The 27,791-nt window shown below is 45.2% G+C and overlaps 1 protein-coding gene across 5 annotated transcripts in view; it reads left to right on the forward strand.

The window, feature by feature from the left end:
* The window catches only part of LOC139556208 (DNA polymerase zeta catalytic subunit-like), a 113,366-nt gene that overhangs the window by 57,156 nt on the left and 28,419 nt on the right, over positions 1 to 27,791 (forward strand). For 4 of the 5 annotated variants that reach the window (XR_011671083.1, XM_071369841.1, XM_071369843.1 and 1 more), the window contains 14 exons: positions 4,588 to 4,723; positions 5,160 to 5,254; positions 6,892 to 6,996; positions 9,681 to 9,765; positions 11,605 to 11,750; positions 12,227 to 12,355; positions 12,650 to 12,884; positions 13,209 to 13,351; positions 13,468 to 17,263; positions 17,441 to 18,327; positions 18,698 to 18,786; positions 19,721 to 19,846; positions 19,986 to 20,178; positions 22,102 to 22,213. Coding sequence is in view for 4 of the 5 variants with exons in the window: in XM_071369841.1 (XP_071225942.1) it covers positions 4,588 to 4,723; positions 5,160 to 5,254; positions 6,892 to 6,996; positions 9,681 to 9,765; positions 11,605 to 11,750; positions 12,227 to 12,355; positions 12,650 to 12,884; positions 13,209 to 13,351; positions 13,468 to 17,263; positions 17,441 to 18,327; positions 18,698 to 18,786; positions 19,721 to 19,846; positions 19,986 to 20,178; positions 22,102 to 22,213 (6,277 nt within the window). In the remaining variant the exon portion in view is untranslated. Of the gene's footprint in view, positions 1 to 4,587; positions 4,724 to 5,159; positions 5,255 to 6,891; positions 6,997 to 7,482; positions 7,745 to 9,680; positions 9,766 to 11,604; positions 11,751 to 12,226; positions 12,356 to 12,649; positions 12,885 to 13,208; positions 13,352 to 13,467; positions 17,264 to 17,440; positions 18,328 to 18,697; positions 18,787 to 19,720; positions 19,847 to 19,985; positions 20,179 to 22,101; positions 22,214 to 27,791 lie in introns of those variants that run through there. The other variant, XM_071369845.1, reaches the window with a different exon arrangement.

The raw sequence follows: 27,791 nt of genomic DNA on the forward strand, positions 1-27,791 counted from the left end.
AGATGTGGTTGATATTACTGTTAGATGTGGTTGATATTACTGTTAGATGTGGTTGATATTACTATTAGATGTGGTTGATATTAATGTTAGTATTAGATGTGGTTGATATTACTGTTAGTATGTGGATGTGGTTGATATTACTGTTAGATGTGGTTGTGGTTGATATTACTGTTAGATGTGGTTGATATTACTGTTAGATGTGGTTGATATTACTGTTATTGTTAAATGTGGTGTATATTACTGTTAGATGTGGTTGATATTAATGTTAGATGTCGTTGATATTACTGTTAGATGTGGTTGATGTTAATGTTAGTGTTAGATGTGGTTGATATTACTGTTAGATGTGGTTGATATTAATGTTAGTGTTAGATGTAGTTGATATTACTGTTAGATGTGGTTGATATTACTGTTAGTGTTAGATGTGGTTGATATTAATGTTAGTGTTAGATGTGGTTGATATTACTGTTAGATGTGGTTGATATTACTGTTAGTGTTAGATGTGGTTGATATTACTGTTAGATGTGGTTGATATTACTGTTAGTTTTAGATGTGGTTGATATTACTGTTAGTTTTAGATGTGGTTGATATTAATGTTAGTGTTAGATGTGGTTGATATTACTGTTAGTTTTAGATGTGGTTGATATTAATGTTAGTGTTAGATGTGGTTGATATTACTGTTAGATGTGGTTGATATTACTGTTAGTTTTAGATGTGGTTGATATTACTGTTAGTTTTAGATGTGGTTGATATTACTGTGAGATGTGGTTGATATTACTGTTAGTTTTAGATGTGGTTGATATTACTGTTAGTTTTAGATGTGGTTGATATTAATGTGAGATGTGGTTGATATTACTGTTAGTTTTAGATGTGGTTGATATTAATGTTAGTGTTAGATGTGGTTGATATTACTGTGAGATGTGGTTGATATTACTGTTAGTTTTAGATGTGGTTGATATTGATGTTAGTGTTAGATGTGGTTGATTTTACTGTTAGATGTGGTTGATATTACTGTTAGTTTTAGATGTGGTTGATATTAATGTTAGTGTTAGATGTGGTTGATATTACTGTTTGTGTTAGATGTGGTTGATATTACTGTTAGATGTGGTTGATATTACTGTTTGATGTGGTTGATATTAATGTTAGTGTTAGATGTGGTTGATATTACTGTTAGATGTGGTTGATATTACTGTTAGTTTTAGATGTGGTTGATATTGATGTTAGTGTTAGATGTGGTTGATATTACTGTTAGTTTTAGATGTGGTTGATATTGATGTTAGTGTTAGATGTGGTTGATATTACTGTTAGATGTGGTTGATATTACTGTTAGTTTTAGATGTGGTTGATATTGATGTTAGTGTTAGATGTGGTTGATATTAATGTTAGTGTTAGGTGTGGTTGATATTACTGTTAGATGTGGTTGATATTACTGTTAGATGTGGTTGATGTTAATGTTATTGTTAGATGTGGTTGATATTACTGTTAGATGTGGTTGATATTACTGTTAGTTTTAGATGTGGTTGATATTGATGTTAGTGTTAGATGTGGTTGATATTACTGTTAGATGTGGTTGATATTACTGTTAGATGTGTAATATTACTGTTAGTTTTAGATGTGGTTGATATTACTGTTAGATGTGGTTGATTTTACTGTTAGTGTTAGATGTGGTTAACTTCTTACGGCTGAGATCCCGTTAACGGGATCGACTTGACAACAGCCAGTGAAAGTGCAGGGCGCCAAATTCAAACAACAGAAATCTCATAATTAAAATTCCTCAAACATACAAGTATTTTACACCATTTTAAAGATACATTTGTTGTTAATCCCACCACAGTGTCCAATTTCAAAAAGGCTTTACGAAAGCACACCATCTGATTATGTTAGGTCAGTACTTTCTCCAGTACTTTCTACATTCTCCTTAATGTAACCGCTGTGTCAGATTTCAAAAAACTTTACGGAAAAAGCACACCATGCAATAATCTGAGTACGGCGCTCAGACACAAAAACAAGCAATACAGGTACCCGCCATGTTGTGGAGTCAACAGAAGTCAGAAATAGCATTATAAATATTCACTTACCTTTCATGATCTTCATCAGAATGCTTGATAATAAATAGAACTGAGATTTGTTTTGTTCGATAAAGTCCATAATTTATGTCCAAATACCTCCTTTTTGTTTGCGCGTTTAGTTCAAAAATCCAAATTCATGACGCGCAGGCCAGACAAAAAGTCTAAGAATTCCATTACAGTTCGTAGAAACATGTCAAACGATGTATAGGATCAATCTTTAGGATGTTTTTAACATAAATCTTCAACAATGTTTAAACCGGAGAATTCCTTTGTCTTTAGAAACGAAAAGGAACGAAGCTACCTCTCACTTGGTGCACCTGAGTGAGCTCGTGGCACTCTGCCAGACCCCTGACTCAATCAGCTCTCATTCCCTCATCCCTCACAGTAGAAGCATCAAACAAGGTTCTAAAGACTGTTGGCATTTAGTGGAAGCCTTAGGAAGTGCAATATGACCCCATAGACACTATATTGGATAGGGAAACCTACAAACCTCAGATTTCTCTGTTAGATGTGGTTGATATTAATGTTAGTGTTAGATGTGGTTGATTTTACTGTTAGATGTGGTTGATATTACTGTTGGATGTGGTTGATATTACTGTTAGTGTTTGATGTGGTTGAGGACTATGTAGTTGCAGCATGCCCAGTCATATCAGACCAAGGCTGTTTTCTGCTCTGATGGACAGACAACCCAGGCTATAGGCCACCTCCTCCACCGTGCTCTGGCTCTGTGGGGAGGCTGTAAGGGAGGACAAGGAGAGAGTGAAAGCTGCCATGCTTTGTGTCATGATGTATTAGTACATTTCTTTACAATGGCCTTGAGATGCCTCAGATGGTGTGAGCTAGAGAAGCAGCAATCTCACACAGGTGTACACACACCACCTCCTTGTCCTGCTACCTAATGCATCCTGGTCAGTGTGACGTTTTTGAAAGAGTGCCAACCAGATGACACCCTGGCCTTTCAAAGACCTGACCATATAGATAGATTAGAGAAGGTTTTAATCATAAAGCTCTACAATGACAGTGCTTTGAATAATACACCTTGCAAACACACAGCAAAGCTTACAACAGAAGGACAGATGAAGAGGGAGGGAGAACTAGAAGCAATGGGGTGCCGGCCAGGTGGCAGCCCCCCTCCAGCCCTGAAACTAGACTAGAGGAGTAACTCTTAGCTCCTGCCTCCTGTACATTCTCCTGGAACCCCAGAGCATTCTGGAACACCTGTTACAGACAATAAGTCATTATGCACAGATTGAGAGATCCAGGCCACATCCCTGTATGTCACCCAATCCAGGAGCCCGAGGCCCATTCCTAGTAATATCATCAGTCTCTTCCTCTGTTTCACAGAGCTGGACAAACAAACACCCTGACGTCAATCTAGAGAAATAAACCAGTAAGAGCTTGGATATGGATCTATTTACTTCTGACCTTTTGAACTCGGTCGTTTATTGAACTTGTACTTTACACAGCTGTTTAGTATTAATATGACCTCCCGCCTCTCCTCTGCCAACCAAAACAAAGCCGCAGCTACAAGCCAAGCTGGGACATTTGATATCTCCTAGTGAGAATGATAAAGTCGAGCCTGTAATCTGAGGGTTGAGGCCGGGGGGCAGTCAGACATGGACTCCCTACCTCCTACCTCCCTTCATCCCTGGAAGTGAACCTGAGAATCACAAGGCCCCTCAGTGGGAGGGAGATAGTGGTAGAACAGGGGAGGTATCTCCGTGGGAGTGGAGGATCAGGGGAGGTATCTCAGATCAGAGGGTTGAACTTGGTCTTGGCTTCACGCTCCACACCCTTTCTCTCCTGCCTGATGGCTGTGAATAAAGCGGCAGATAGGTATTTTCTGTTTGATCTTGACAAAGGCTTAGTAAGTGCTAATCTCGAGCCGAGATGGGACAGGTATCTCCACTCTGCACTGCTCTTCATGCCTGAGCAAGTCTCTCCTGGGCCAGGGGAGGCAGAACCCAGCATCACACCACTAGGCATGGAAGGGTTCATGAATCGGCCAGGAACTCCTCCCAGACAAAGAGAGTTGAAAGATAAATCCACCTCTGGATTTCATGCAATCAATGGAAAAGGAGTTGCAAAGAACCAAAAAGTAGAAAGAGACCAAAGCGCTGTGACAATGTTTACATACGTTTTAGTATTGCGCCAACTCGAAAGTGAGTTTGTAATCTGGGATGAAGACGATGACAGACATTTGAAAACCCTGTGTAAAAATTTGTGTAGATCCAAATCAATTTGAAATACTGAGCTGGTATGCTTTTTTAGTCTTGCTGTATGTTGAAAGCACAATGTTTGTGGACTGTCTCAGCAATAAATCTCCTCAGATTGACTTCCAACACATGACTCACATTGATGTGTGTGTGTGTGTGTGTGTGTGTGTGTGTGTGTGTGTGTGTGTGTGTGTGTGTGTGTGTGTGTGTGTGTGTGTGTGTGTGTGTGTGTGTGTGTGTGTGTGTGTGTGTGTGTGTGTGTGTGTGTGTGTGTGTGTGTGTGTGTGTGTGTATATATGTAACAGAGGGGTCTCCCCCAGATCACCAGGGCTTCCGCAGAAGACCCAGCACCAGACCCTTGAAGAGCCCCTGTACCTCCAAACTGAGTGACAGTACCCTGGGAGGCACGTTTGTCTGCTGGCAGGACGATGCCACACCCTGGTGAGCCACACCTGCTCAGACGGGCTCCATTCACATGTTGTGGGCCTCTACGGTGTCAGCTTTTTAGCTCTTGTTTGTACATGATAACTGTGGTTTCTTTTTGAGGTTTTTTTTCTGTGTAAGGTTGATTTGATCTCTCGCACCCTCCTCTCAATTCAATTTAAGGGTTTTATTGGCATGGGAAACGTATGTTAACATTGCCAAAGCAAGTGAAGTATATAATAAACAAAAGTGAAATAAACAATACAAATTAACAGTAAACATTACACTCACTGACATTACAAAATACATTTCAAATGTCATTAGGTCTATATATCCTCTCTTTCTCTCGCTCTCTCTCTCTCTCTCTCTCTCTCTCTCTCTCTCTCTCTCTCTCTCTCTCTCTCTCTCTCTCTCTCTCTCTCTCTCTCTCTCTCTCTCTCTCTGTGTGATGTAGTTCTCTAGTCCTGGAGGATGTGGAGAAACAGAGTACGTGTGAGCTGGAGGCAGATGCTGTGGCTGCAGACATCCTCAACCGTCTGGAGATAGACAGTAAGTACAACAAACTTGAACACTTTTTTTTGTCATAGATCAAACAGTCAACCAGTCAGTCAGGCAGACACGGTCGGCGCACATGAGGGAGAGCCTGAGGGAGGGGATGGCTACTGACTCACTTCTGCTCTGACTATGTAACACAGTTGAGTGATGGTGGCTTTTCCACATCAGTGGTTGCCTCTCAAATGGCATTCTATTCCCTGTAGTGCACTATGTTTGACTAGAATCCCTAAAGGAGCCCTATAAAGGGAATGGCGTGCCATTTGGGGCGCAGCCTATGTGACACAGATGAGCGACGGAGGCCTCCAGATCAAACGCTGTCAGTCTCTTACCACACTGCCAGGCTCCTGCTCTCCAGCACATTGGAGCATGAGATCAGTGACCATCCGGCCCAAAACAAACACTGTCCACTCACCCTATCTGTCTGCCTTCTGTCTGGAGAGGGGGGAGGGAGAGGGAATTGGAAATGGGGATGTAGGGTGGAAGAGCATATTGAACTGAGAACTTAAAGCAAAAAGAGAACACTGTTTAGAACATGCAGAGACATGTATGAATATTCATCTGTTGCTGGAATGTGTTCCAATTTCTCAATTCACAATGAACTCTTTTTACAGACTTCCTGCTATTCTTGATACATACTAGGAACAAAAGAAACAAAGTGATTGCATTTTTGATTGTGTTTTAGATTAGCTGTGCTCATAATATGGAGTGTTGGCAATGGACACACACACACACACACACACACACACACACAATTATCTGCACAAGGTAGAAAGAGGGGGCACACCATGGCAGTTCACATATGTGGTCTTGGCACGTAGATTTTCCATCTGCCCCAAAAACGGATATACAAACTCTCTGTTGAAAAGGAAATGGTTGAAGACTGATTCTATGATTTTGAGTTTGTGCCTAGTTCTGAGTGGTTGGCTCTGGATCTATGATCTTTAACTTTGCTTTGTGTGAGTAGGGCTGGCACAATCGTTGTATAATCGTGTAACCGACAATTATGGACAAAAACCGTCAACTACAAAATGTATTGTCTTATTACATTTATTTTAGGAGAAGGGGGAATTCACTTTATACTAAAGTAGAAATAATTTACCCAAATGCAGTTTTTAATTTTTGCATCAAGTTGTAATCATTTTAATAGCAGAACGGCACAGTCAGCAGGAGAAGCTTTATTTCCAAAAGTTCTAAGCAGTCAAAACAATGAGTAAAAAAATAAATTATAATTTAACAGGGGTGTCTCCAAAGCTGTGTTGTATTCATATGTTGTAGATCATTTTCTCTATATAATATATCTCTAAAGACAATTATGACAGTAACCGTGACAATTAATCATTACCCCAAATTCTATAATCGTCACATTCCTATGTGTGCGTCAATGTTCTCTTCTTGAAAAAGGCCTTCATCCAACTGACGGTAGATAAAAGGATAGAGAGGGATGTGCAGAGGTTTATGTGTAGGGATCTATGCTAAAGTGTGTGTGTGTGTGTGTGTGTGTGTGTGTGTGTGTGTGTGTGTGTGTGTGTGTGTGTGTGTGTGTGTGTGTGTGTGTGTGTGTGTGTGTGTGTGTGTGTGTGTGTGTGTGTGTGTGTGTGTGTGTGTGTGTGTGTGTGTGTGTGTGTGTGTAGATCAGATTGCCAGGAACCCTGGCCTGCAGGTCATCTGGGAGGACGAGAAGCAGAGACGACGAGAGAAGAACCAGTCATCTCAGATCGAGACCCCACAGTCACAGGGTGAGTGAACCAGTCATCTCAGATCGAGACCCCACAGTCACAGGGTGAGTGAACCAGTCATCTCAGATCGAGACCCCACAGTCACAGGGTGAGTGAACCAGTCATCTCAGATCGAGATCCCACAGTCACAGGGTGAGTGAACCAGTCATCTCAGATCGAGACCCCACAGTCACAGGGTGAGTGAACCAGTCATCTCAGATCGAGATCCCACAGTCACAGGGTGAGTGAACCAGTCATCTCAGATCGAGACCCCACAGTCACAGGGTGAGTGAACCAGTCATCTCAGATCGAGACCCCACAGTCACAGGGTGAGTGAACCAGTCATCTCAGATCGAGACCCCACAGTCACAGGGTGAGTGAACCAGTCATCTCAGATCGAGACCCCACAGTCACAGGGTGAGTGAACCAGTCATCTCAGATCGAGATCCCACAGTCACAGGGTGAGTGAACCAGTCATCTCAGATCGAGACCCCACAGTCACAGGGTGAGTGAACCAGTCATCTCAGATCGAGACCCCACAGTCACAGGGTGAGTGAACCAGTCATCTCAGATCGAGACCCCACAGTCACAGGGTGAGTGAACCAGTCATCTCAGATCGAGACCCCACAGTCACAGGGTGAGTGAACCAGTCATCTCAGATCGAGACCCCACAGTCACAGGGTGAGTGAACCAGTCATCTCAGATCGAGACCCCACAGTCACAGGGTGAGTGAACCAGTCATCTCAGATCGAGACCCCACAGTCACAGGGTGAGTGAACCAGTCATCTCAGATTGAGACCCCACAGTCACAGGGTGAGTGAACCAGTCATCTCAGATAGAGATCCCAAAGTCACAGGGTGAGTGATGGACAGAGCTATACCTCCCCACAGCCAAATCCTCCATTAGTTAGCACCACAATCAAACGTCTAGCAGGTCTACATGCTTTTTGACTGAATATACACTGTGGCCAGTTTATTAGGTACGACCCCGTTCATGTAAATGGATAAAAACAAGAAGAAGCGGCTCCAGTGGGCACACGACCACCAACACTGGACAATTGAGGAGTGGAAAAACATTGCCTGGTCTGACGAATCCCTATTCCTGTTACGTCATACTAATGGCTGAGTCAGGATTTGGCATAAACTGCATGAGTCCATGGCCCCATCCTGCCTGGTGTCAACGGTACAGGCTGGTGGCGGTGGTGTAATGGTGTGGGGCACAATCTTTCCGGGCACACGTTAGGTCCCTGATACCAATTGAGCAATGTTTCCATGCTCCAAAGAATTCAGGCTGTTCTCGAGGCAAAGGAGGGTCCGACCCAGTACAACACTGAATAAAAATATAAACGCAACATGCAACAATTTCAAAGATGTTACTGAGTTACAGTTCATATAAGGAAATCAGTTCATGAAAATTAATTCATTAGGCCCTAATCTATGGATTTCACATGACTGGGAAAACAGATATGCATCTGTTGGTCACAGATATCTTTAAAAAAGGTAGGGGTGTGGATCAGAAAACCAGTCAGTATCTGGTGTGACCACCATTTGCCTCATGCAGCGTCACACATCTCCTTCCCATAGAGTTGATCAGGCTGTTGATTGTGGCCTGTGGAATGTTGTCCCACTCCTCTTCAATGGCTGTATGTAGTTGCTGGATATTGGCGGGAACTGAAACAAACTGTCGTACGCATTGAACCAGGGCATCCCAAACATGCTCAATGGGTGACATATCTGGTGAGTATGCAGGCCATGGAAGAACTGAGACATTTTCTGCTTCCAGGAATTGTGTACAGATCCTTGTGACATGCAGCAGTGCACATTATCATGCTGAAACATGAGGTGATGGCAGCGGATGAATGGCACAACAATGGCTCTCAGGATCTCATCACGGTATATTTGTGCATTCAGGTTGCCATCGATAAAATGCAATTGTGTTCGTTGTCCGTAGCTTATGCCTTCCCATACCATAACCCCACCGGCACTCTGTTCACAACGTTGACATCAGCAAACCACTCGCCCAAATAACGCCATATACGCTGTCTGCCATCTGACCGGTACAGATGAAAACCGGGATTCATCCGTGACGAGCACACCTCCCCAGCGTGCCATTGGCCATCAAAGGTGAGCATTTGCCCAATGAAGTCGGTTACGGCGTCAAACTGCAGTTGGGTCAAGACGTTGGTGAGGACGACGAGCACCCAGATGAGCTTTCCTGAGATGGTTTCTGACAGCTTGTGGAGAAATTCTTCGGTTGTGCAAACACAGTTTCATCCGCTATCCGGGTGGCTGGTCTCAGACGATCCCTCAGGTGAAGAAGCTGGATGTGGAAGTCCTGGGCTGGCGTAGTTACACGTGGTATACGGTCGTGAGGCCGGTTAGACGTACTGCCAAATTCGAAATACCTACTAAACTGGTTACTGAGTGTATATAGGACTATGCCGCAAAATGTGCCATCGTCTGCTTGTTGGAATATGCTCAATGTGAGCCGAGGTAATAAATAACCAAGTATTGTCTCTGTCAGGAGTCATTCTTATCTCTTGAGTCTGACTGCTATCCCATGTGCATCAGACATACATCAAAGTGTAATAATTAAACCGCTGACTGCGTTCCATGCATTTTACAAGCATTTTGCTACACCCACAATAACATCTGCTAAATCTGTATGTGACCAATAAAATTTGATTTGATTTGATGCTCCTCCAGATCGCAGGTTTGTCGCCTCGACGGAAAGCGAGAGGATCTTCATGAAGAGATTCAAGGAGATCCTGAAGGAAAATGAGTTTGATGTGTAAGTAAAAACTTTCACCCTCAATCTTGCTGTTTTTTTTTTTTTTTTACGTGGGCTAGGCTTATCACTTTCCCAGTCTTTAGGGCAACTTGACTATAAGTCATCGATGGACAGACAGTTGCTCCACATTGCGTGAGTAAATGGCTGTGCTTGGTTTGGAGAGTTTAGAATGGGGGCAGCAGGGCTGGTCTTTCAGAGTAAACATATGCTGCTTCCAATCTCGTTAGCAAGATGATGTCTACCGCCGGAGACCACATAAATTGGGGTTTGAGAGAATTTACATCTGGTCTTTATGTTAAAACGTCTACTTATTTTCCCAATGCCTTTTTGGTTGTCTACTGTGTATAAGATGGTGACCGCATGTCTCTTCCTGGTTCATCTTAATGGCCAGAGATGAGCAGGGAGCAAGGAGGGAGGGTGTTGATTGGGTTACAGTGCTGTCTAGTATATCCCTCTCTCTGCTCCCTGCTCCCCCTTCTTTCTGAGCAGAAATAATTTCCTTCGATAAAAAAAAGTGCAGTTGGTCCGGTGTGTGCTGTTACATCAGGCCCAGATAAGTTGTTACCAATGGGAGGAAAGCAAGGGAGGAAAATGAAACGGTTCTATCGAAGGCAGGTACAGGCCAGTATGGGAGCAGTTTGGGCCTTGGCACAGGGACCCATCTCCTCTCACCTGGCGGAGCTTTGGCTTGGCAGAACTGTGCCACACACACACACACACACACACACACACACACACACACACACACACACACACACACACACACGCCCAGCTCACAACTCTCACTGGTTGACTGGCGCTCTTTCACATATACAAGTACAGTCTCTCTCTCTCGCGCGCACTATTATTCTACAATGTATAAAGAAAACCCCTTGAATGAGTAGGTGTCCAGACTTTTGACTGGTACTGTATGTATTTCTTAATTCTATTATTTTACTTTTAGATTTGTGTGTATTGTTGTGAATTTTTAGATATTACTGCACTGTTGGAACTAGGAACACAAGCATTTCGCTACACCCGCAATAACATCTGCTAAATATGTGTATGTGACCAATAACATTTTATTTTATTTTGAATTGATTTGTGTGTCTCTCTCTATGTCCCTCTGTATCTCTCTATGTCCCTCTGATTGTAACCTCAGACAGGCTGTACTGCAGTAAGAACAGTAGGGCTGAAATGTGTTAAGGGGTGAAGGAATCCCCAGACACCTTCTAGGCTCCCCCCTGTAGCCACAAAAGTCATTAGTGACGAGACTAATTAACAAAGAGTGAGACAGTCATGCACACACAGGCCCATCTCTGGAGCACATCTGCATTCCTTCATCCTCCCCACAATGACAAATTATGATTTATTTTTTTGTAGAGAAAGTAGTGTCTAAAATATTTTGGGGGGCTAATTCCGGCATTGCTTGTTCCACCTTTTTGAGTTCCACCTTGCATGTTTTTCAATATTTAGTTGAGTTGCTAAGTAGTGAGTTGCTAAGCAATGCAAGGGTACAGCACGGAACAGAGCGGAGGACGGAGCCTGATAGTCAGAAAGCCTGTAGCCAAGAGGCATTTGGGGTAAATCCCAAAGAACCACTGGCCACTGGCCAGCTTTCCATTCATACCTCCTCCTACACACACTGTACACACACACTTGTTTCTCTCACTCTCGTTCTCCCTCTCTCACACACACACTGCAGCCATGTCTCCTGATTAAGACAAGGGATGCTAATAAAACCTGACTGCTGCAGCGCTGTCCCAGGAGCCCTGTCTGTGACTGGTGATAACCTTAGCAGTTACATGCCCACAACAGTCTCCCTTATCTCCCTTTGAACTAATGCCTCTTTTTAAATAGGACTCAGTCTGGGTCTGTGGAGGGCGCGCCAGAGGAGCAGGATCCCTTCCCAGCTGAACTGTCTGTATACCCTGATGTCCTGACCCCAGAGGTGCTGCATTGTACACCAGCTAACCAGGTGGAGGTTCACAGAGACTCTCAGATTGGTGAGAGCAACAAATCTCCCTATCGACCCTCAACTAGAATGTGTCTTTCTGCCAGAGAAGGTGGATCGACATTTGTCCTAATTCTCCCCAAACTCTCCTACTGTACTCTCCTACTGTGACTGAATTTCAAGTGTGACACACAGTGTTGATCTACATTAGCCTAGTCTGTTCGCTCAGTCTGCCAAGTCTCCTGTAGGAACAGTGGACATGCCAGGGAGGCTAGGCATCTGGCACACAGAGAGCCAGGATGGAGTATGGCTGGGCCTCATGCTGAACCACTCCCTGTGCATGTGTCCCAAATGGCACCATATTCCCTATATAGTGCACTACTTTTGACCAGGGCACTATGTAGGGAATAGGCTGCCATTTGGGACACACACGCACTCTGTTTGTCAGTAATGATCATTTTCCCCATGTCTCGCTCCATCTCGCTGTCTCGCTCCCCCCACCCCCATACCTCTCTTCCCTCCACTCAGACACTAAAAGGAACTGTGGTAAAGACCAGGGGGAGGCCATTGTGGATGAAGAGGCCATTCTGAGTCTGTTGGAAAGCAGCCAGACCTTCCTCCCCCTCTCCCAAAGATCCAACCACTCCCCCTTACTAGGTAGGAAAACAAACCGCACTGATTACTGATTACTGTGTTCATTTGCTCTATGGAGAACAGCATATCCAACTGATCTTATGTCATTTTAATTGAAAAAATCTGTTTTTAATCAACATATTATTTATATAGCATAGCTAGCGCCAGGAGATTGATCTGACCATATGATCTGACCAGGAAAAGCTCCGGGCCCTAGTTATAACTCCAGCCCATAAGAAAAGCATATAAGTATGGAGCTGATTGACCTCAGAGGTAATTTCCCCTTACCATGCTGTGTTTGCTGTGTGCGTGTTGCAGATAGCAGCCAGAACCATGCCATGGTGGACCTGCTGGCAGGCCTGGAGGATGATGGGTACAGAGCAGCCCCTATGAGGCAGAACTCCCAGCATTCTCTGCCCGGGGGAGGGAGCGCTCACTACAACAGTGACGAGGAGGAGGAGGGGCCAGAGCTAGAGAGGGAGGAGGCAGAACTCAGTCTGATGATGTCACAGAGATGGGACAGTGACCTTCCAGAACAGTCTTCTAGACAGAGGTGACTGATTTTTCTTTTCTTTCTTTGCCTTGTTCTTTTTGCTCAATATGAACGAATTATGAGTTTAATAATAACTTATTAAATGAAGAAAACAAATCTAATTACAGCATTCTTTGAAAAAATGCATGTCATCTATCTTGTGCCCCAGTTTTCATGCTTATTTCTTGAGGAGCTGGATTCCTCTTGTCACTGAATTCACATGATGGGAAACAGTAAACGCAGATGTTTGGCAGTCGGATGAAGGTCATCTGCGGTAAGCCGTGACTGTGAATAGTTTAAGCGACGCCTCATTGTTTAATCAATGTCTCTGTTACCTCCATCTAGACCTGGTGTGAAGGATGCAGAGGAGAGCTTCAGTGACGAGCCCCAGGAATCCTCCGATGAGGAGATGGAAAGGAGGGGGGACAACTCTCTCTCTGCCAACCTGTCCATTTCTCAGCTGGACGGCGCTGCGGACGAGAACAGTGGTGAGTTAAAAGAACGTAATGATAATAAACTACATATATCACATCTAAGATTGTGTCATTGATGCTTTCCTTTGATTCCTGTCACAGTATTGATATGTTATATCTGCTCTCCATAGATTCATCGTTAACGGACAAAGGCTCCAGGACCCACTCGTCCCTCACCGTCACAGACAAGATCCTGGGGAAGAGGAACCCCTTTCCTGGGGAGACTGTCCACCTGGAGCCCCTGTCCTCCACCAAGGTCCTCCTGGAGTGCAAACACCCTGAACATAGGCAGGCCCACTCACAGGACGCAGAGGAACCAGCCAATAAGCACTTCCTCGGCCAGGACAGTCACGAGTGCTCCACGGGGTTCACGGTGAATAAAGAGAGACCTTACATCCAGCTGGTCAAACACCCCATCCCCTGCAATATCGCCAACCAGGCTGAGGTTTCTCAGATCTGTGTGGACAAAATGGACGTTGTTCGGCCTCTGTACACCTACGAGAAGAAGACGATGGCTCTGGAGGAGTCAGACCTGGACGTCTTTCCGTTCAGCCACGGGAAGATCACCCAGAGCAGGAAGAAGTACAGCAGTATGAAGAACGTTGAGAAGAATCGTCTGTCCATCCTGCAGAACCACAGGAGCTTCTCCCTTTGTTACTCTGAGCTGAGGAACTGCCCCAGCACGACAGATCTAGAACTGGGTCATAAAGGCTGTAAAAGCCCAATCCTGAGAAACAGTATAACCCCAACTCCCTGCCCCATAGAAGAGGACGAGCTCCTGGCCCCGCTGGAGGGCGAGATGGGCCATGACAGCGAGGACGGCAACATGGGTGAGCTGAAGATCAGGTACGAGGACTATCAGGAGAACAAGACTGAGAGGACCATAGTAGCCCAGCAGGAGGCGCACTATAAGTTTTTCCCCAGTGTTATTCTCTCCAACTGTCTAACCAGGCCAGCTAAGAAGGTAGTGGGCAACAAGCTGACCGATGGCTGTGCTAAGCTAGAGCAGGCAGAGACACGCAGGTCCAGGCTAAAGCTTGGCAAGAGGTCTTTGGCTGCTGCAGCCCAGAAGGCTAATGCGTACGCTGGGGAAACCCCAGCCTCTGACACCCAAGTCAGCACAGCCTTTATGGCCATCACGCCTACTTGTCCAAAGAGCACGGACACCAAGGAGAAGCCAGTCACAGTGGCAAAGTCAGTCGTAGTGGAGACTGGACCCACAGAACCACTGCCAGAATCCCCTGCCCTGGCCCCTACCCCTCTACCAGCCCCTATCGCTTCCCCTGCACCGGCCCCAGTCCCTGCCATTCTGAATGAGGCGTCTGTGGAGGGCAGGTTGGCCCCACTGCTTGAGCTCCCTGCTAAAGTAACCTGCACCAAAGCTTCAGGTCTGCCTGGCAGCAAGTACACCCTGAGGGCCAAACGCAAGATGAGCTACGACAGCAGCGAGGATGGGGATCAGTCGGTATCCTCTCGCATTAAACACCCTCTGGCCCTCCGAGACCGCTTCAAAGAAAACTACGTCCTCAGCACGCAGGAACTAAAGTACCAGAAACGACGGAAGATGTACAGAAAGGAGCCAAGGGAGCCGCCCATCATCATCAAATATATAATCATCAACCGGTTCAAAGGTCAAAAGAACATGTTGGTGAAGATGGCCAAGGTGAGTGCTGAGGAGCAGCGGGTGGTGCTGACACCTGACAGAGTGGAGACGTACACCAAAATGTCACCCATCAAGACCTTCTGGCCTAAGGTTCCAGAGTCTTGTGCGGTCAAGTTCCCTCTCAGTGAGCCCAAGGCTAGTAAGAAACAGTCCAAACGAAAGGCCAAGGTCAACACCACCACTAAGAAAATGGTCAGCAGTCCACCCAGAGTCCGAGTTAGGCAAGGGGGAGAGAGGCCTAGAAGGACTAGAGGCCTTAGAAAAACCTTGACTCCCTCTCTGCCATGCCCCTGGCCATGTTACTGTGAACTGGCCGATGACCACATCACTGAGTACACTGATGTGATGGTGGAGTTGGGTTATCTATCTGAGAGATCCCTTAGCCCTGTTGATTCAACCCCACCCCGGTGTTGGTCCCCCAGTGACCCCCTTATGGAAGCCATAAGTTCTGATCGGTTGGTGAACCCATTAAATGATCCCTGTCTCACTTTTGTTTGTCAGGACCCCCCCCCAGAGTCCTTAGGCCGAGGCGTGCGGAACCGCAGACGGACTACTAAACCTAGAAATGTAACCTCTACCAGCCCAAGAAGACGGATTACGCTTTCAGAGGAAGTCAAAAAGGAGAGCACAGTGAGAAGGAAAAGTACTATTGGGACTCCAAGGAGGAGAAAGAAAGATCTAGAAACAGTTGATGGAACTAGTGTGCGTTGTGTCTGTACTACTACCATCACCACAAGAACGAGGAGGCCTCGAAGGAAGAAGCAGGCAGAAGAGCCTGAACAGCCCCCTGTAAGAAGCAGAGACTGTGACAGTTCCCAGCACCTCTTCCCAGAGGGTGAGCTGCCTTCTACTGAATCCTCCTCAGAGGACATACCACCCTTTCAGAAGCCAGCCAGCAAAACCAGCCAAATCATTGACGGCTCCAGCTCTAAATCCCTAAACCAGTTCTCGCAGTCTATTGAACCAAAGTCTGAGGACTGTGAAAGCTCCATCATGGAGGTGAACCAAAGCTTTGCTCTTGAACTCGTCCAAACGCAGCCCGACCAACCGCAGGGTTGTGCTGTGAAGGCAGACACTACTGCTGATGAATGCACATCCCATCAGGTTAAATCCCCAACCCAGGTGGGGGACAGAAAGGACGCCCCCAAAGAGTGCCCCCACTCAGGCCTTCGGAATGGGAAGACCTTACCTGAGGACATCTCTGGCCTGGCTGTTCTGAAGAAGCTCCAGCAGAGAGGCGGGCAGTGCCTTTCCACTACAACACAGCCCCCTGGCTCCACACCAGACACTGCTGCAGCCAAGCCATCAAGAGCCAGGAGAGCTCCCTCAACCACCCCACGGAAACCCCGGGCCCCAAGAACTACAACTGCCAAGGAGGGGAAACCCAGAAGCAGGAAGGAGAAGGCAAACTCTCAGCCGGAGGTACCTGTGAAGCAAAAGCCCCCCATGTCAGATGACAGCCCAGTGTTCCTGTCAGACCCAGGCCTGGACAGCTGTTACTCCATAGAGGACAGCCTATCCCCAGAGCTCCCACACAACTACAACTTTGACATCAACACCATCGGTATCGGTAGCCAGGCAGAGTTCTCCAGCCTGTACATGGGCAGTCAGTTTGTTCTGACCGACAAGAACCTGCCTCAGAAGTTCCTGAGTGACATCACCCAGGAGGCGGTACCTGCCTTGGCGCTGAGCTTAGAGAAGAGGCCTGAGGTGCTGTTTGGCTCAGGGGAGGAGCTCCAAGAAAGCTTGTCCGGACCTCTGACTCCTGAACTCTTTGACAAGCCAAAAAATGGCGATTTTGTGTCCAATCATCGATCACCTCTGGACTCTGAGAGGTTACCAAGGAGCAGAGAGTGGGGAACGTCTTTGGGCAAACTCCACAGCCTCAGCCACTTCCAGGGCTTTCACTGTGAGAGGAAAGAGCTGCTGTTCTCTGCCTTTGACCCCATCTTACCACTGCCTTTGAGCTCTGCGTCTTTCGCAGACAACGAAGGGTTGCCGACTGGGGACCTACTGGAGGGGAATTATGCTTTTACATCGACCACACCCAGTAGTTCGCCGCGCTCCTTCAGCTCTCTATCCCAGGTGAAGGCCATCAGCCAGCTCCTCAGAGGGACAGGGGGGGGAGCCCACATCCTCAAGCCCCTCATGTCCCCTCCCAGCCGGGAAGAGATCCTCACCACCCTCCTGGACCTGGAGATGTCTGAGGCCACCTTCCAGGAGCCCTTCTGCAGCAACCCCTCAGACGCCCCAGGGAAACCTAGGTAAAATCACTAACTCACTTTATGACAACTACTGATGTGAAAATGGCTTTATAAATACATGTGATTGATTTGATTTAAGGGTTGAATGACACAATAGATATCTATGATTGGCAATATTACGTTTTATCACAGCCTCATCAATCATTCCATCATTAATGTCCATTTTCAAATCTCCAGGGAGGTTGGTGGGCGTAAGCTGATGGTGGAGACCAAGTTGGCCAAGGAGCTGGCTGAGTTCAACGGGGACCTGTGCCTGGAGGGGCTACAGTTCTGGAAGACAGCCTTCTCTACCATGACCCGGGCCGGCTCCTCTCACACACTGGGAGCAGAGGACACCAGAGACCAGGCCCAGCTCAGCCCCTCTTCAGCCGGGGACCAGAAGGTCATCCTGCTGCCTTGCAGGAGTGCCCCCAGGCGGGAACGCGTCCAGCTATGGCTGGAGGCCAGAAAACAGTATGAGCATCTGCAGAGGGGCAGGAGAGACATGGGAGAACTGGAGAGGGGAAGGTTGGAACAGGTAAGAGACGAGCAGCAAACAGACAGGACTGAACAGCCCGCTCCGTTCCATTGTTCAGCATTGGAGGACGAGGAGGAGTTTGAGAAGCTCTCAGGTATCAGGACTCGGAAGGAAAGGAGGGACGATCTGTCCCTACAGATATCACCTGTTGGAGGGGTGGAAACTCAGAACAGTCCCAGAGGAGTGAAGCCTGTACCGGACATTAACATCAGAGACTCTGAGGAGGAGTACTCTGGTAAATCCATCTCTCCAGACTCACCAGACCTGCTGCCATGGCAGGAGCCCACGCAGCCCAGTCCCTCACGACCAGACGCAGTAGAAGGAGAGAGGAGAGGGTCAGATCGAGGGTTACCCCTGTCCCCCAGGCTCTGCACCTCCCCAGAGAGGAGAGAGGAGAAGCACTTCCTCAGTCCCTCTCCCTTCCCTTCCATGAAGACCCGGGGGGACAGGGAGTGTACCAGCCCCCAGCTCCACAGCACCCCAGTCCTTAGGCGACACAAAGGCAGGGGTGAGTCGGAGACTGTGTGCAGTACCCCTGTGACTGAAGGTAAGCCCCTTTATTCCCCGGCCACAGGCTATTAGCAGCTGTCACTCTTCATCCTGCCTCAGCCGCCAACGTTAATTCAGACCATGGAAAATTACATTAGCGATAGCATCCGCTATAACCTTTTATTTTACTCTAACTTTCTTTCCTACCTCAGTGGGAAATTGTTATGGCTGCCATAAACAACTACATAATTGACTAATCAAGCGTACCAGAATTGTAAATCTGTCACAGTCATTTACTGAATTAGTTTTAATAGGAGGAAGCCGTCTGCATGCAGTTGTTTTGTCCTCTGGAATGTCATTATGCGTCGCACCACCCCACCACGATCCTTAATTCATTTTGGGGTTTCTGTTTGGGGTTTCTCTTCCAGACGCAGAGTCCACATCTCAGAGACTGCAGCACAGGAGAGGGGAACACACAGACACCCTGAGGAGAGTGCTACTGACCACACAGATGAAGGTCAGGACAAACGCACAGAATTGAAGCTCCTGTTCATTTAGGTCATTCCCTCCAATGATCATTTGGTGTTTTGTTGATGGTGGTGGGAAAAGCTGTCTCAGGCACCGTTCCAGAATCTCCCATAAGCATTCAATTGGGTTCAGATCTGGTGACTAAGACGGCCATGGCATATGGTTTACATCGTTTTCATGCTCATCAAACCATTCAGTGTCCACTCATGCCCTGTGGATGGGTGAGAAAGTGAGCAGGTGTAATCTAAATAAAGGGACAACGGCCCTGCTTGAACATAGGATGAGACATTTTTACCAATTTACTAGAGAACCAGTTTGGATTTAAGTATAACTTTTGTATGACTGATGCCTTTAGTGAGAGGTCTAATGCTTTAATATTTAATAATTTCTGCCCTCCAAATTCATATTTGTTATATAAATAGGCCCTTTTCATTTTGTCTGGCTTGCCGTTCCAAATAGAATTGAACATTTTTTGTTCATATAATATAAAAAGCAGGTCACTAGGTGTGACTAGGCAAAACCATGAGCAAATAGGTAAACTGTGATATGACTAAAGAGTTAATCAGGGTGATTTTTCCACAAATAGACAGGTATTTTCCTTTCCATGGTTGAAAGATCTTATCTATTTTTGCTAACTTTCTATAAAAATGTATTGGAGTGAGATCTTTGTATCCCTAATTTACTGTGTTTGCATTATTTTGTCAGTTACCTGTGTTGGCCTCAATATACCCGGATGAGCAATGTACAGTTTTAGAATATTGATGAACAACATCAATCAAGTAAATGGCCCAAAACAAATGTCAGATTTCACGTAATTAAAAAAATATCGTAAAGGGCTTTTAGCATTTACTTGATCCGCCCGGATACTCTGTTCTCTCTTTAATGTGATGTGAATAAGCTTTCCCCCTATTCTCCGTCCCCAGAACCAGTTTGATGCTTTGAACGCTCCAAAGAAAGACAACTCTCAGATCGAGGGCCCCAGCATCAGCCATTCATACGGATTCAAAGTCAGCATGCAGAACCTCCAGGACGCTAAAGCCCTGCACGAGGTGAGACACACACACACAGAGACTGACTGACTGACAGACACACACTCCCCACTGACTCAGCTGTTTTCTCACTGACAAACACACACACAATGTAGTTGTAAGGAAGGAATGTGACATCTTGCTTGTCTTTCATCTGTAGGTGCAGCACCTGACGTTGATGAGCATGGAGCTTCACGTGCGGACCCGGCGGGACCTGGAACCCGACCCAGAGTTTGACCCCATATGTGCCTTATTCTACTGCTTCAGCTCTGACGCACCTTTACCTGACTCAGACAAGACCCAGCTGACTGGGGCCATCGTGGTAGACGAGGACTGCCAGGAGAGTGGCCAAGGTGATGGGTCACACACTCTGTCCCTCCTGCCAAGCTGTGGATGGACCACACTTATCTGACCTTCAAGTATTGTTGTATTGTGTTCATGGTCATTGTGCTTAGATTTGAAAGGACAGTGTATGGCTGTGTTTACACAGGCAGCCCAAATCTGATCTTTTGCCAAATTATGGGCAACATATCTGATCTGATTGGTCAAAATACCAATTAGTGGCAAAAAAAAGATCAGAATTGGACTGCCTGTGTAAATGCAGCCTATATGTTTGTGATGTACAGTTGAAGTCGGATGTTTACATACACTTAGGTTGGAGTCATTAAAACTTGTTTTTCAACCACTCCACAAATTTCTTGTTAACGAACTATAGTTTTGGGCAGTCGGTTAGGACATCCACTTTGTGCATGACACAAGTCATTTTTCCAACAATTGTTTACAGAAAGATTAATTCACTTATAATTCACTGTATCACAATTCCTGTTGGTCAGAAGTTTACATACACTAAGTTGACTGTGCGTTTATACAGCTTGGAAAATTCCAGAAAATGGTGTCATGGCTTTAGAAGCTTCTGATTGACATCATTTGAGTCAATTGGAGGTGTACCTGTGGATGTATTTCAAGGCCTACCTTCAAACTCCGTGCCTCTTTGCTTGACATCATGGGAAATCAAAATAAATCAGTCAAGACCTCAGAAAAAAAAGTGTAGACCTCCACAAGTCTGGTTCATCCTTGGCAGCAATTTCCAAACGCCTGAAGGTACCACGTTCATCTGTACAAACAATAGTACGCAAGTATAAACACCATGGGACCACGCAGCCATCATACTGCTCAGGAAGGAGACGCGTTCTGTCTCCTAGAGATGAACGTACTTTGGTGCGAAAAGTACAAATCAATCCCAGAACAACAGTAAAGGACCATGTGAAGATGCTGGTGGAAACCGGTACAAAAGTATCTATATCGACAGTAAAACTAGTCTTATATCGACATAACCTGAAAGGCCGCTCAGCAAGGAAGAAGCCACTGCTCCAAAACCGCCATAAAAAAGCCAGACTACAGTTTGTAACTGCACATAGGGACAAAGATCGTACTTTTTGGAGAAATGTCCTCTGGTCTGATGAAACAAAAATAGAACTGTTTGGCCATAATGACCAGCGTTATGTTTGTAGGGAAAAGGGGGAGGCTTGCAAGCCGAAGAACACCATCCCAACCGTGAAGCACGGGGGTGGCAGCATCATGTTGTGGGGGTGCTTTGCTGCAGGAGGGACTGGTGCACTTCACAAAGCAGATGGCATCATGAGGCAGGAAAATGATGTGGATATATTGAAGCAACATCTCAAGACATCAGTCAGGAAGTTAAAGCTTGGTCGCTAATGGGTCATCCAAATGGACAATGACCACAAGCATACTTCCAAAGTTGTGGCAAAATGGCTTAAGGACAACAAAGTCAAGGTATTGGAGTGGCCATCACAAAGCCCTGACCTCAATCCTATAGAAAATGTGTGGGCAGAACTGAAAAAGCATGTGCGAGCAAGGAGGCCTACAAACCTGACTCAGTTACACCAGCTCTGTCAGGAGGAATGGGCCAAAATTGACCCAACTTATTGTGGGAAGCTTGTGGAAGGCTACCTGAAACATTTCACCCAAGTTAAACAATTTAAAGGCAATGCTACCAAATACCAATTGAGTGTATGTAAACTTCTGACCCACTGAGAATGTGATGAAAGAAATAAAAGCTGAAATATATCATTCTCTCTACTATTATTCTGACATTTCACATTCTTACAATAAAGTGGTGACCTTAACTGGCCTAAGACAGGGATTTTTTACTAGGATTAAATGTCAGGAATTGTGAAAAACTGAGTTTAAATGTATTTGGCTAAGGTGTATGTAAACTTCCGACTTCAGCTCTATCTGTGTGTGTGCCCTCCCAGGTGTCAGAGGAACAGCGCCCCTGCTGGTAAGATCAGGTGTCTCAGGACTGCAGGTCACCTACGCTGTGAATGAGAAGCAGCTGTTCCAGGAAGTTGTCACTATCATGAGGAGGTACAGTAAAGCACTCGCCAGCTTCTGGTCCTAAAGAGCTGAAATTATTTGGTTCATTGGCCATTCCTATGGGGGAAATGATTGGTGAAAGAATGGGGTTTTGGGATGAACGGCGAAAATAAGTTATGAGATTAACATAGTCTTAGTAGGTCTTAAACATTTTGTTTTATGAGATATCAGTCAGTTAACATGACCTTTTATGAGTTATGAACCCTTTATGTGCTTGTTCTGATTTACATAAAAGCTTTGAAATTCACAAAAAGTGTCGTTAGCTGATGAAGATTATCTCATAGAACAAAATGTCTAAGATCTCCTAAACCTGTGTTTATACCACAGACCATATGTGAAGGTTGACCATGCGGTTGGATTTTAACAGCGAGGAGGCATACGATGAAGATCTGTTTTTCTTGCCGGAGGGAGGCTATTTATTTGCAAATGGGTATAGCCGGCGAGCTGTACAAACATTTACAAAAAAAAATAAAAACAGGACGATGAACATAAGGTAGGCTCTAACCAAAGATAACCCGGGCTTCAACCATGCCTGTAAACCCGGCCGCATGCCGACCTGTTACCTGTCTGTCTTTCAAATAAAGAAATGGCATGCTTCTTGTAGCAATACCCATTACCCAGAATGCATCACAAACCCTACCAATTACCTAATTTACAATCAACTTCAATAAAGTTATGAAAAAGGTACAGTATACAAACACATTCAGATGATAAATATCCCCACATCGATAAGTCAATAAATGTGTGTCTCAAAATGGATCAATGTTTAGAAATACATAATCAGGTAAGACTTTAGCTAATCTGACAGAGGACATAGGACCATCGTCACACCTTATTTTTGCCGTTGATCCCAAAAACAAAAAGATGGAATTACTATTGCTCTCTATATTGGCTCCTGTAGATTTGACCTTGATCCTTACTTTGTGAAAAAAGAGATCTGAAGCACACAGTAGCATTGTTGCTACACCTAATCGGTTGTAAAACATTTACCTGGGTGCTCATGTTCCCAACACTGACGGCGCATAAAGCACCCCAAACATATTTTGGATTTCAATTCACTTATAAACAGGGGTTTTAATGTATCGTCTACAGTGGCAACTTTAGCATGTAAATCTTGGTGGGGCAAACTCGAACCAATTTTTTTTTAGATGCATGCCAGCAAATCCACTACATAACATCTTATTATTTTATTCGGCCTACAGTGCATTCAGAAAGTATTCAGACCCCTTGACTTTTTCCACATGTTGTTACGTTACAGCCTTATTCTAAAATGGATGAAATTGTTATTTTTCCTCGTCAATCTACACACAATACCCCATAATTACAAAGCAAAACATGTTTTTAGAAATTTTAGCAAATTCATTAAAACTAAAAAGCTGAAATATAACATTTACATAACTATTCAGACCCTTTACTCAGTACTTTTGTTGAAGCACCTTTGGCAGCGATTACAGCCTTGAGTCTTCTTGGGTGTGACGCTACAAGCTTGGCACACCTGTATTTGGGGAGTTTCTCACATTCTTCTCTGCAGATCCTCTCAAGCTCTGTCAGGTTGGATGGAGAGTCTTGCTGCACAGCTATTTTCAGGTCTCTCAAGAGATGTTCGATCGGGTTCAAGTCCAGGCTCTGGCTTGGCCACTCAAGGACATTCAGAGACGTGTTCTGAAGCCACTCCTGTGTTGTCTTGGCTGTGTGCTAAGGGTTGTTATCCTGTTGGAAGGTGAACCTTACCCCAGTCTGAGGTCCTGAGCTCTCTGGAGCAGGTTTTCAAGGATTGCTCTGTACTTTGCTCTCGATCCTGACTAGTCTCCCAGTCCCTGCCACTGAAAAACATCCCCACAGCATGATGCTGCCACCACCATGCTTCACCGTAGGGATGGTGCCAGGTTTCCTCCAAATGTGACACTTGGCATTCAGGCCAAAGAGTTCAATCTTGGTTTCATCAAACCAGAGAATCTTGTTTCTCATGGTCTGAGAGTCTTTAGGTGCCTTTTGACAAACTCCAAGCGGGCTGACATGTGCCTTTTACTGAGGAGTGGCTTCCGTCTGTCCACTCTACCATAAAGGCCTGATTGGTGGAGTGCTGCAGAGATGGTTGCCCTTCTGGAAGGTTCTCCCATCTCCATAGATGAACTCTGGAGCTCCTTTAGAGTGACCATCGGGTTCTTGATCACCTCCCTGACCAAGGCCCTTCTCCCCTGATTGCTCAGTTTGGCTGGGCGGCCAACTCTAGGAAGAGTCTTGGTGGTTCCAAACTTTTTCCATTTAAGAATGAAGAACACTGTGTTCTTGTTGACCCTCAATGCTGCATACATTTTTCGGTACCCTTCCCCAGATCTGTGCCTCGACACAATACTATCTCGGAGCTCTACGGACTATTCCTTCGACCTCATGGGTTGGTTTTTTCTCTGACATGCACATTCAACTATGGGACCTTATATAGACAGGTGGGTGCCTTTCCAAGTCATGTCCAATCAATTGAATTTACCACTGGTGGACTCCAAGTTGTAGAAACGTCTCAAGGATGATCAATGGAAACAGGAATGTACCTGAGCTCAATTTTGAGTTTCATAGCATTTGAAAACATTTCTAAAAACCTGTTTTCACCTTGTCATTATGAGGTGTTGTGTGTAGATTGATGAGGAAAAATATTTATTTAATCCATTTTAGCATTAGGCTGTAACGTAACAAAAATGTGGCACAAGTAAAGGGGTCTGAATACTTTCCGACTGCATTATCCACTTTTATAGACAATATACCGACGCCCAGACAGCGCATTGCACAAACAAAACAACCCACACAATATCAACTGGAAATACTGGGGTCGAATACTGAACTTTTTGTTGAAATTGTTTTATTTTAATGGGAAGAGAATGGCAATCATGGTTACAGACCCAACAACATTATATAGTATCTCCTCCCCGTGAAGAAAAGCACAAACTAATTATAATACACAATGTAAGCAAAACAAGTAAGTCATTCCAACATTGCCTAAAATGATGAATAAGATACTAATGAAAACGATGAGCTGATAAGAGGCAAGCCGTAATTTCTATTTAAGACGTTAATGAAATAAGTAGTCAAAATAATTATTTTTTCATTTCTTTTGAAATGTACAGCTACAGAATTCAGAACATGGGCCGTTCTTACAGTATTCTCCCTATACATCAAGTCAGAACCGTAGGATAAATAATGGTGGCATATAAGCAGACAATGAGAAAGCTCTTACAATATTCAATGATGACATTTCTCTAAAATAGGCTATAGGCTACATGTGCACCACCAAGTCAGAACAGTAGGCTAAATGTTGAGGAGGAAAGAGACCAAATTATTAGGTTGAGGCACATGGGCTACTTAACAGCTTACTACACAACATACACTTAATATTACTTTCTTAGCTACAGTATTCATATCTCCCTGGAAAATTTACATCATTTATGCAGCAGCATACAGGACATATTTTTGGATCACCGTTGTTGTGCTGTGCTCATTTGAACGTGGCACGAATGTCCTTTGTAATCAAACTTTGTCAGCAAAATCTGTCATTCTCTGGATTTATGGTGCTTTCAAGACAACTGGGAACTCTTGGGGGGGACAAGGTTGAATTATGACTCCGTGATCTTCAGGTCGGAGCTCTACAAAGAGGCCCGAGTTCCCGACTTGGAATTCCGAGTTGGATGACCGTTCAAAACGTATTTTCCCAGTCCGACAGCATTGCCAATGTATTCAACTTTTTCTGGCCCATGGTGTTGCGTGTCAGTGTTTATCCTTTTAAGCTTGGAAAAGAGAACCTTTCAGACAGATGTCCTTAAACTCAGACTTGGACCACACACCTTCTCCACCAAATAGCATTGTAAAATAATAGTGAAGACCTCAAAACTATGAAATATGGAATCATGTAGTAACCTAAAATGTGTTAAACAAATCAAAATATTTTTTATATTTTAGATTCTTCAAAGTAGCCTTTGCCTTGATGACAGCTTTGCACACTCTTGGCATTCTCTCATCCAGCTTCAGCTGGAATGCTTTTCCAAAAGTCTTGAAGAAGTAAAATGATAGTCTAGAAACTAAAGCTTTGGTTGTCTTCCTCTCAGGCTTCTGTCTTCTCCCTGGACCTCCTCAATGTCCACCTCTTGAACATAGACGTCGCTTTCATGTTCGACTCTGATGCCTCATCTTCACTGTCACTTTCCAACCCTGTTGAGGATGGCTCGTTGTCAGGCTCAAAAAGCCTCAAATTTGCCCGGATGACCACCAATTTTTCAACCCTTGTATTGGTCAGCCTGTTGCCTGCTTTGTTGTGTGTTCCCAAACAAGGACCAGTTGCGCTCTGAGGCAGCTGATGTTGGTGGGATTTGGAGGATGATGGAGGCAACAGGGGAAAGAGCCTCAGATCCACAAAGTCCCTTCCACCAGGTGGCTGATGAGATATGTTGGCACGACTGCCATATTGCATCTCCATCTTAAAGCCCTTGCTTGGAAGTGTACTTCGCCAGACTGCCAAGAACCTTGCCCTCATCCAGGCCAAGGTGGCGAGACACGGTAGTGATGACACCATAGGCCTTGTTGATCACTGCACCAGACAGGATGCTCTTGCCAGCATACTTGGGGTCCAACATGTACGCTGCGGTGTGTATGGGCTTCAGGCAGAAGTCTTCACGTGTTTTGAAGTATTTCAGAACTGCAGTTTCCTTTGCTTGGAGCAAGAGCGAAGTGGGCAGGGCAATACAGATTTCTTCTCTTACAAATGCAAGCAGTCTGAACATCAGACAGGATGGCATTGTCTCCCTCAATCCGTGCAATGGCTACTGCTATAGGTTTCAGGCTGCTTACCACTCTCTCCCAAAATACATCATCCAGGAGGATCCTCTTGATGGGGCTGTCCATATTGGCAGACTGTGATATGGCCATTTCTTGGAGAGACTCCTTCCCCTCCAGGAGACTGTCAAACATGATGACAACACCACCCCAACGGGTGTTGCTGGGCAGCTTCAATGTGGTGCTCTTATTCTTCTCACTTTGCTTGGTGAGATAGATTGCTGCTATAACTTGATGACCCTTCACATACTTAACCATTTCATTGGCTCTCTTGTAGAGTGTATCCATTGTTTCCAGTGCCATGATGTCCTTGAGGAGCAGATTCAATGCATGAGCAGGACAGCCAATGGGTGTGATGTGAGGATAGGACTCCTCCACTTTAGACTAAGCAGCCTTCATGTTCGCAGCGTTGTCTGTCACCAGTGCAAATACCTTCTGTGGTCCACTGCCTTCAGCTCATCTGCAATGTAGAGACCGGTGTGTCTGTTGGCCCTTGTGTCTGTGCTCTTGTAGAATACTGGTTGAGGGGTAGAGATGATGTAGTTAATTATTACTTGCCCGTGAACATTCGACCACCCATCAGAGATGATTGCAGTACAGTCTGCTTTCTCTATGATTTGCTTGACCTTCACTTGAACTCTGTTGAACTCTGCATCCAGCAAATTAGTAGATAAAGCATGTCTGGTTGGAGGGGTGTATGCTGGGCAAAGAACATTCAGAAATCTCATCCAATACACATTATCTGTGAGCA

The sequence above is a fragment of the Salvelinus alpinus genome, chromosome 27 (genome assembly GCF_045679555.1).
Source record: "Salvelinus alpinus chromosome 27, SLU_Salpinus.1, whole genome shotgun sequence".
NCBI classification, from domain to species: Eukaryota; Metazoa; Chordata; class Actinopteri; order Salmoniformes; family Salmonidae; genus Salvelinus; species Salvelinus alpinus.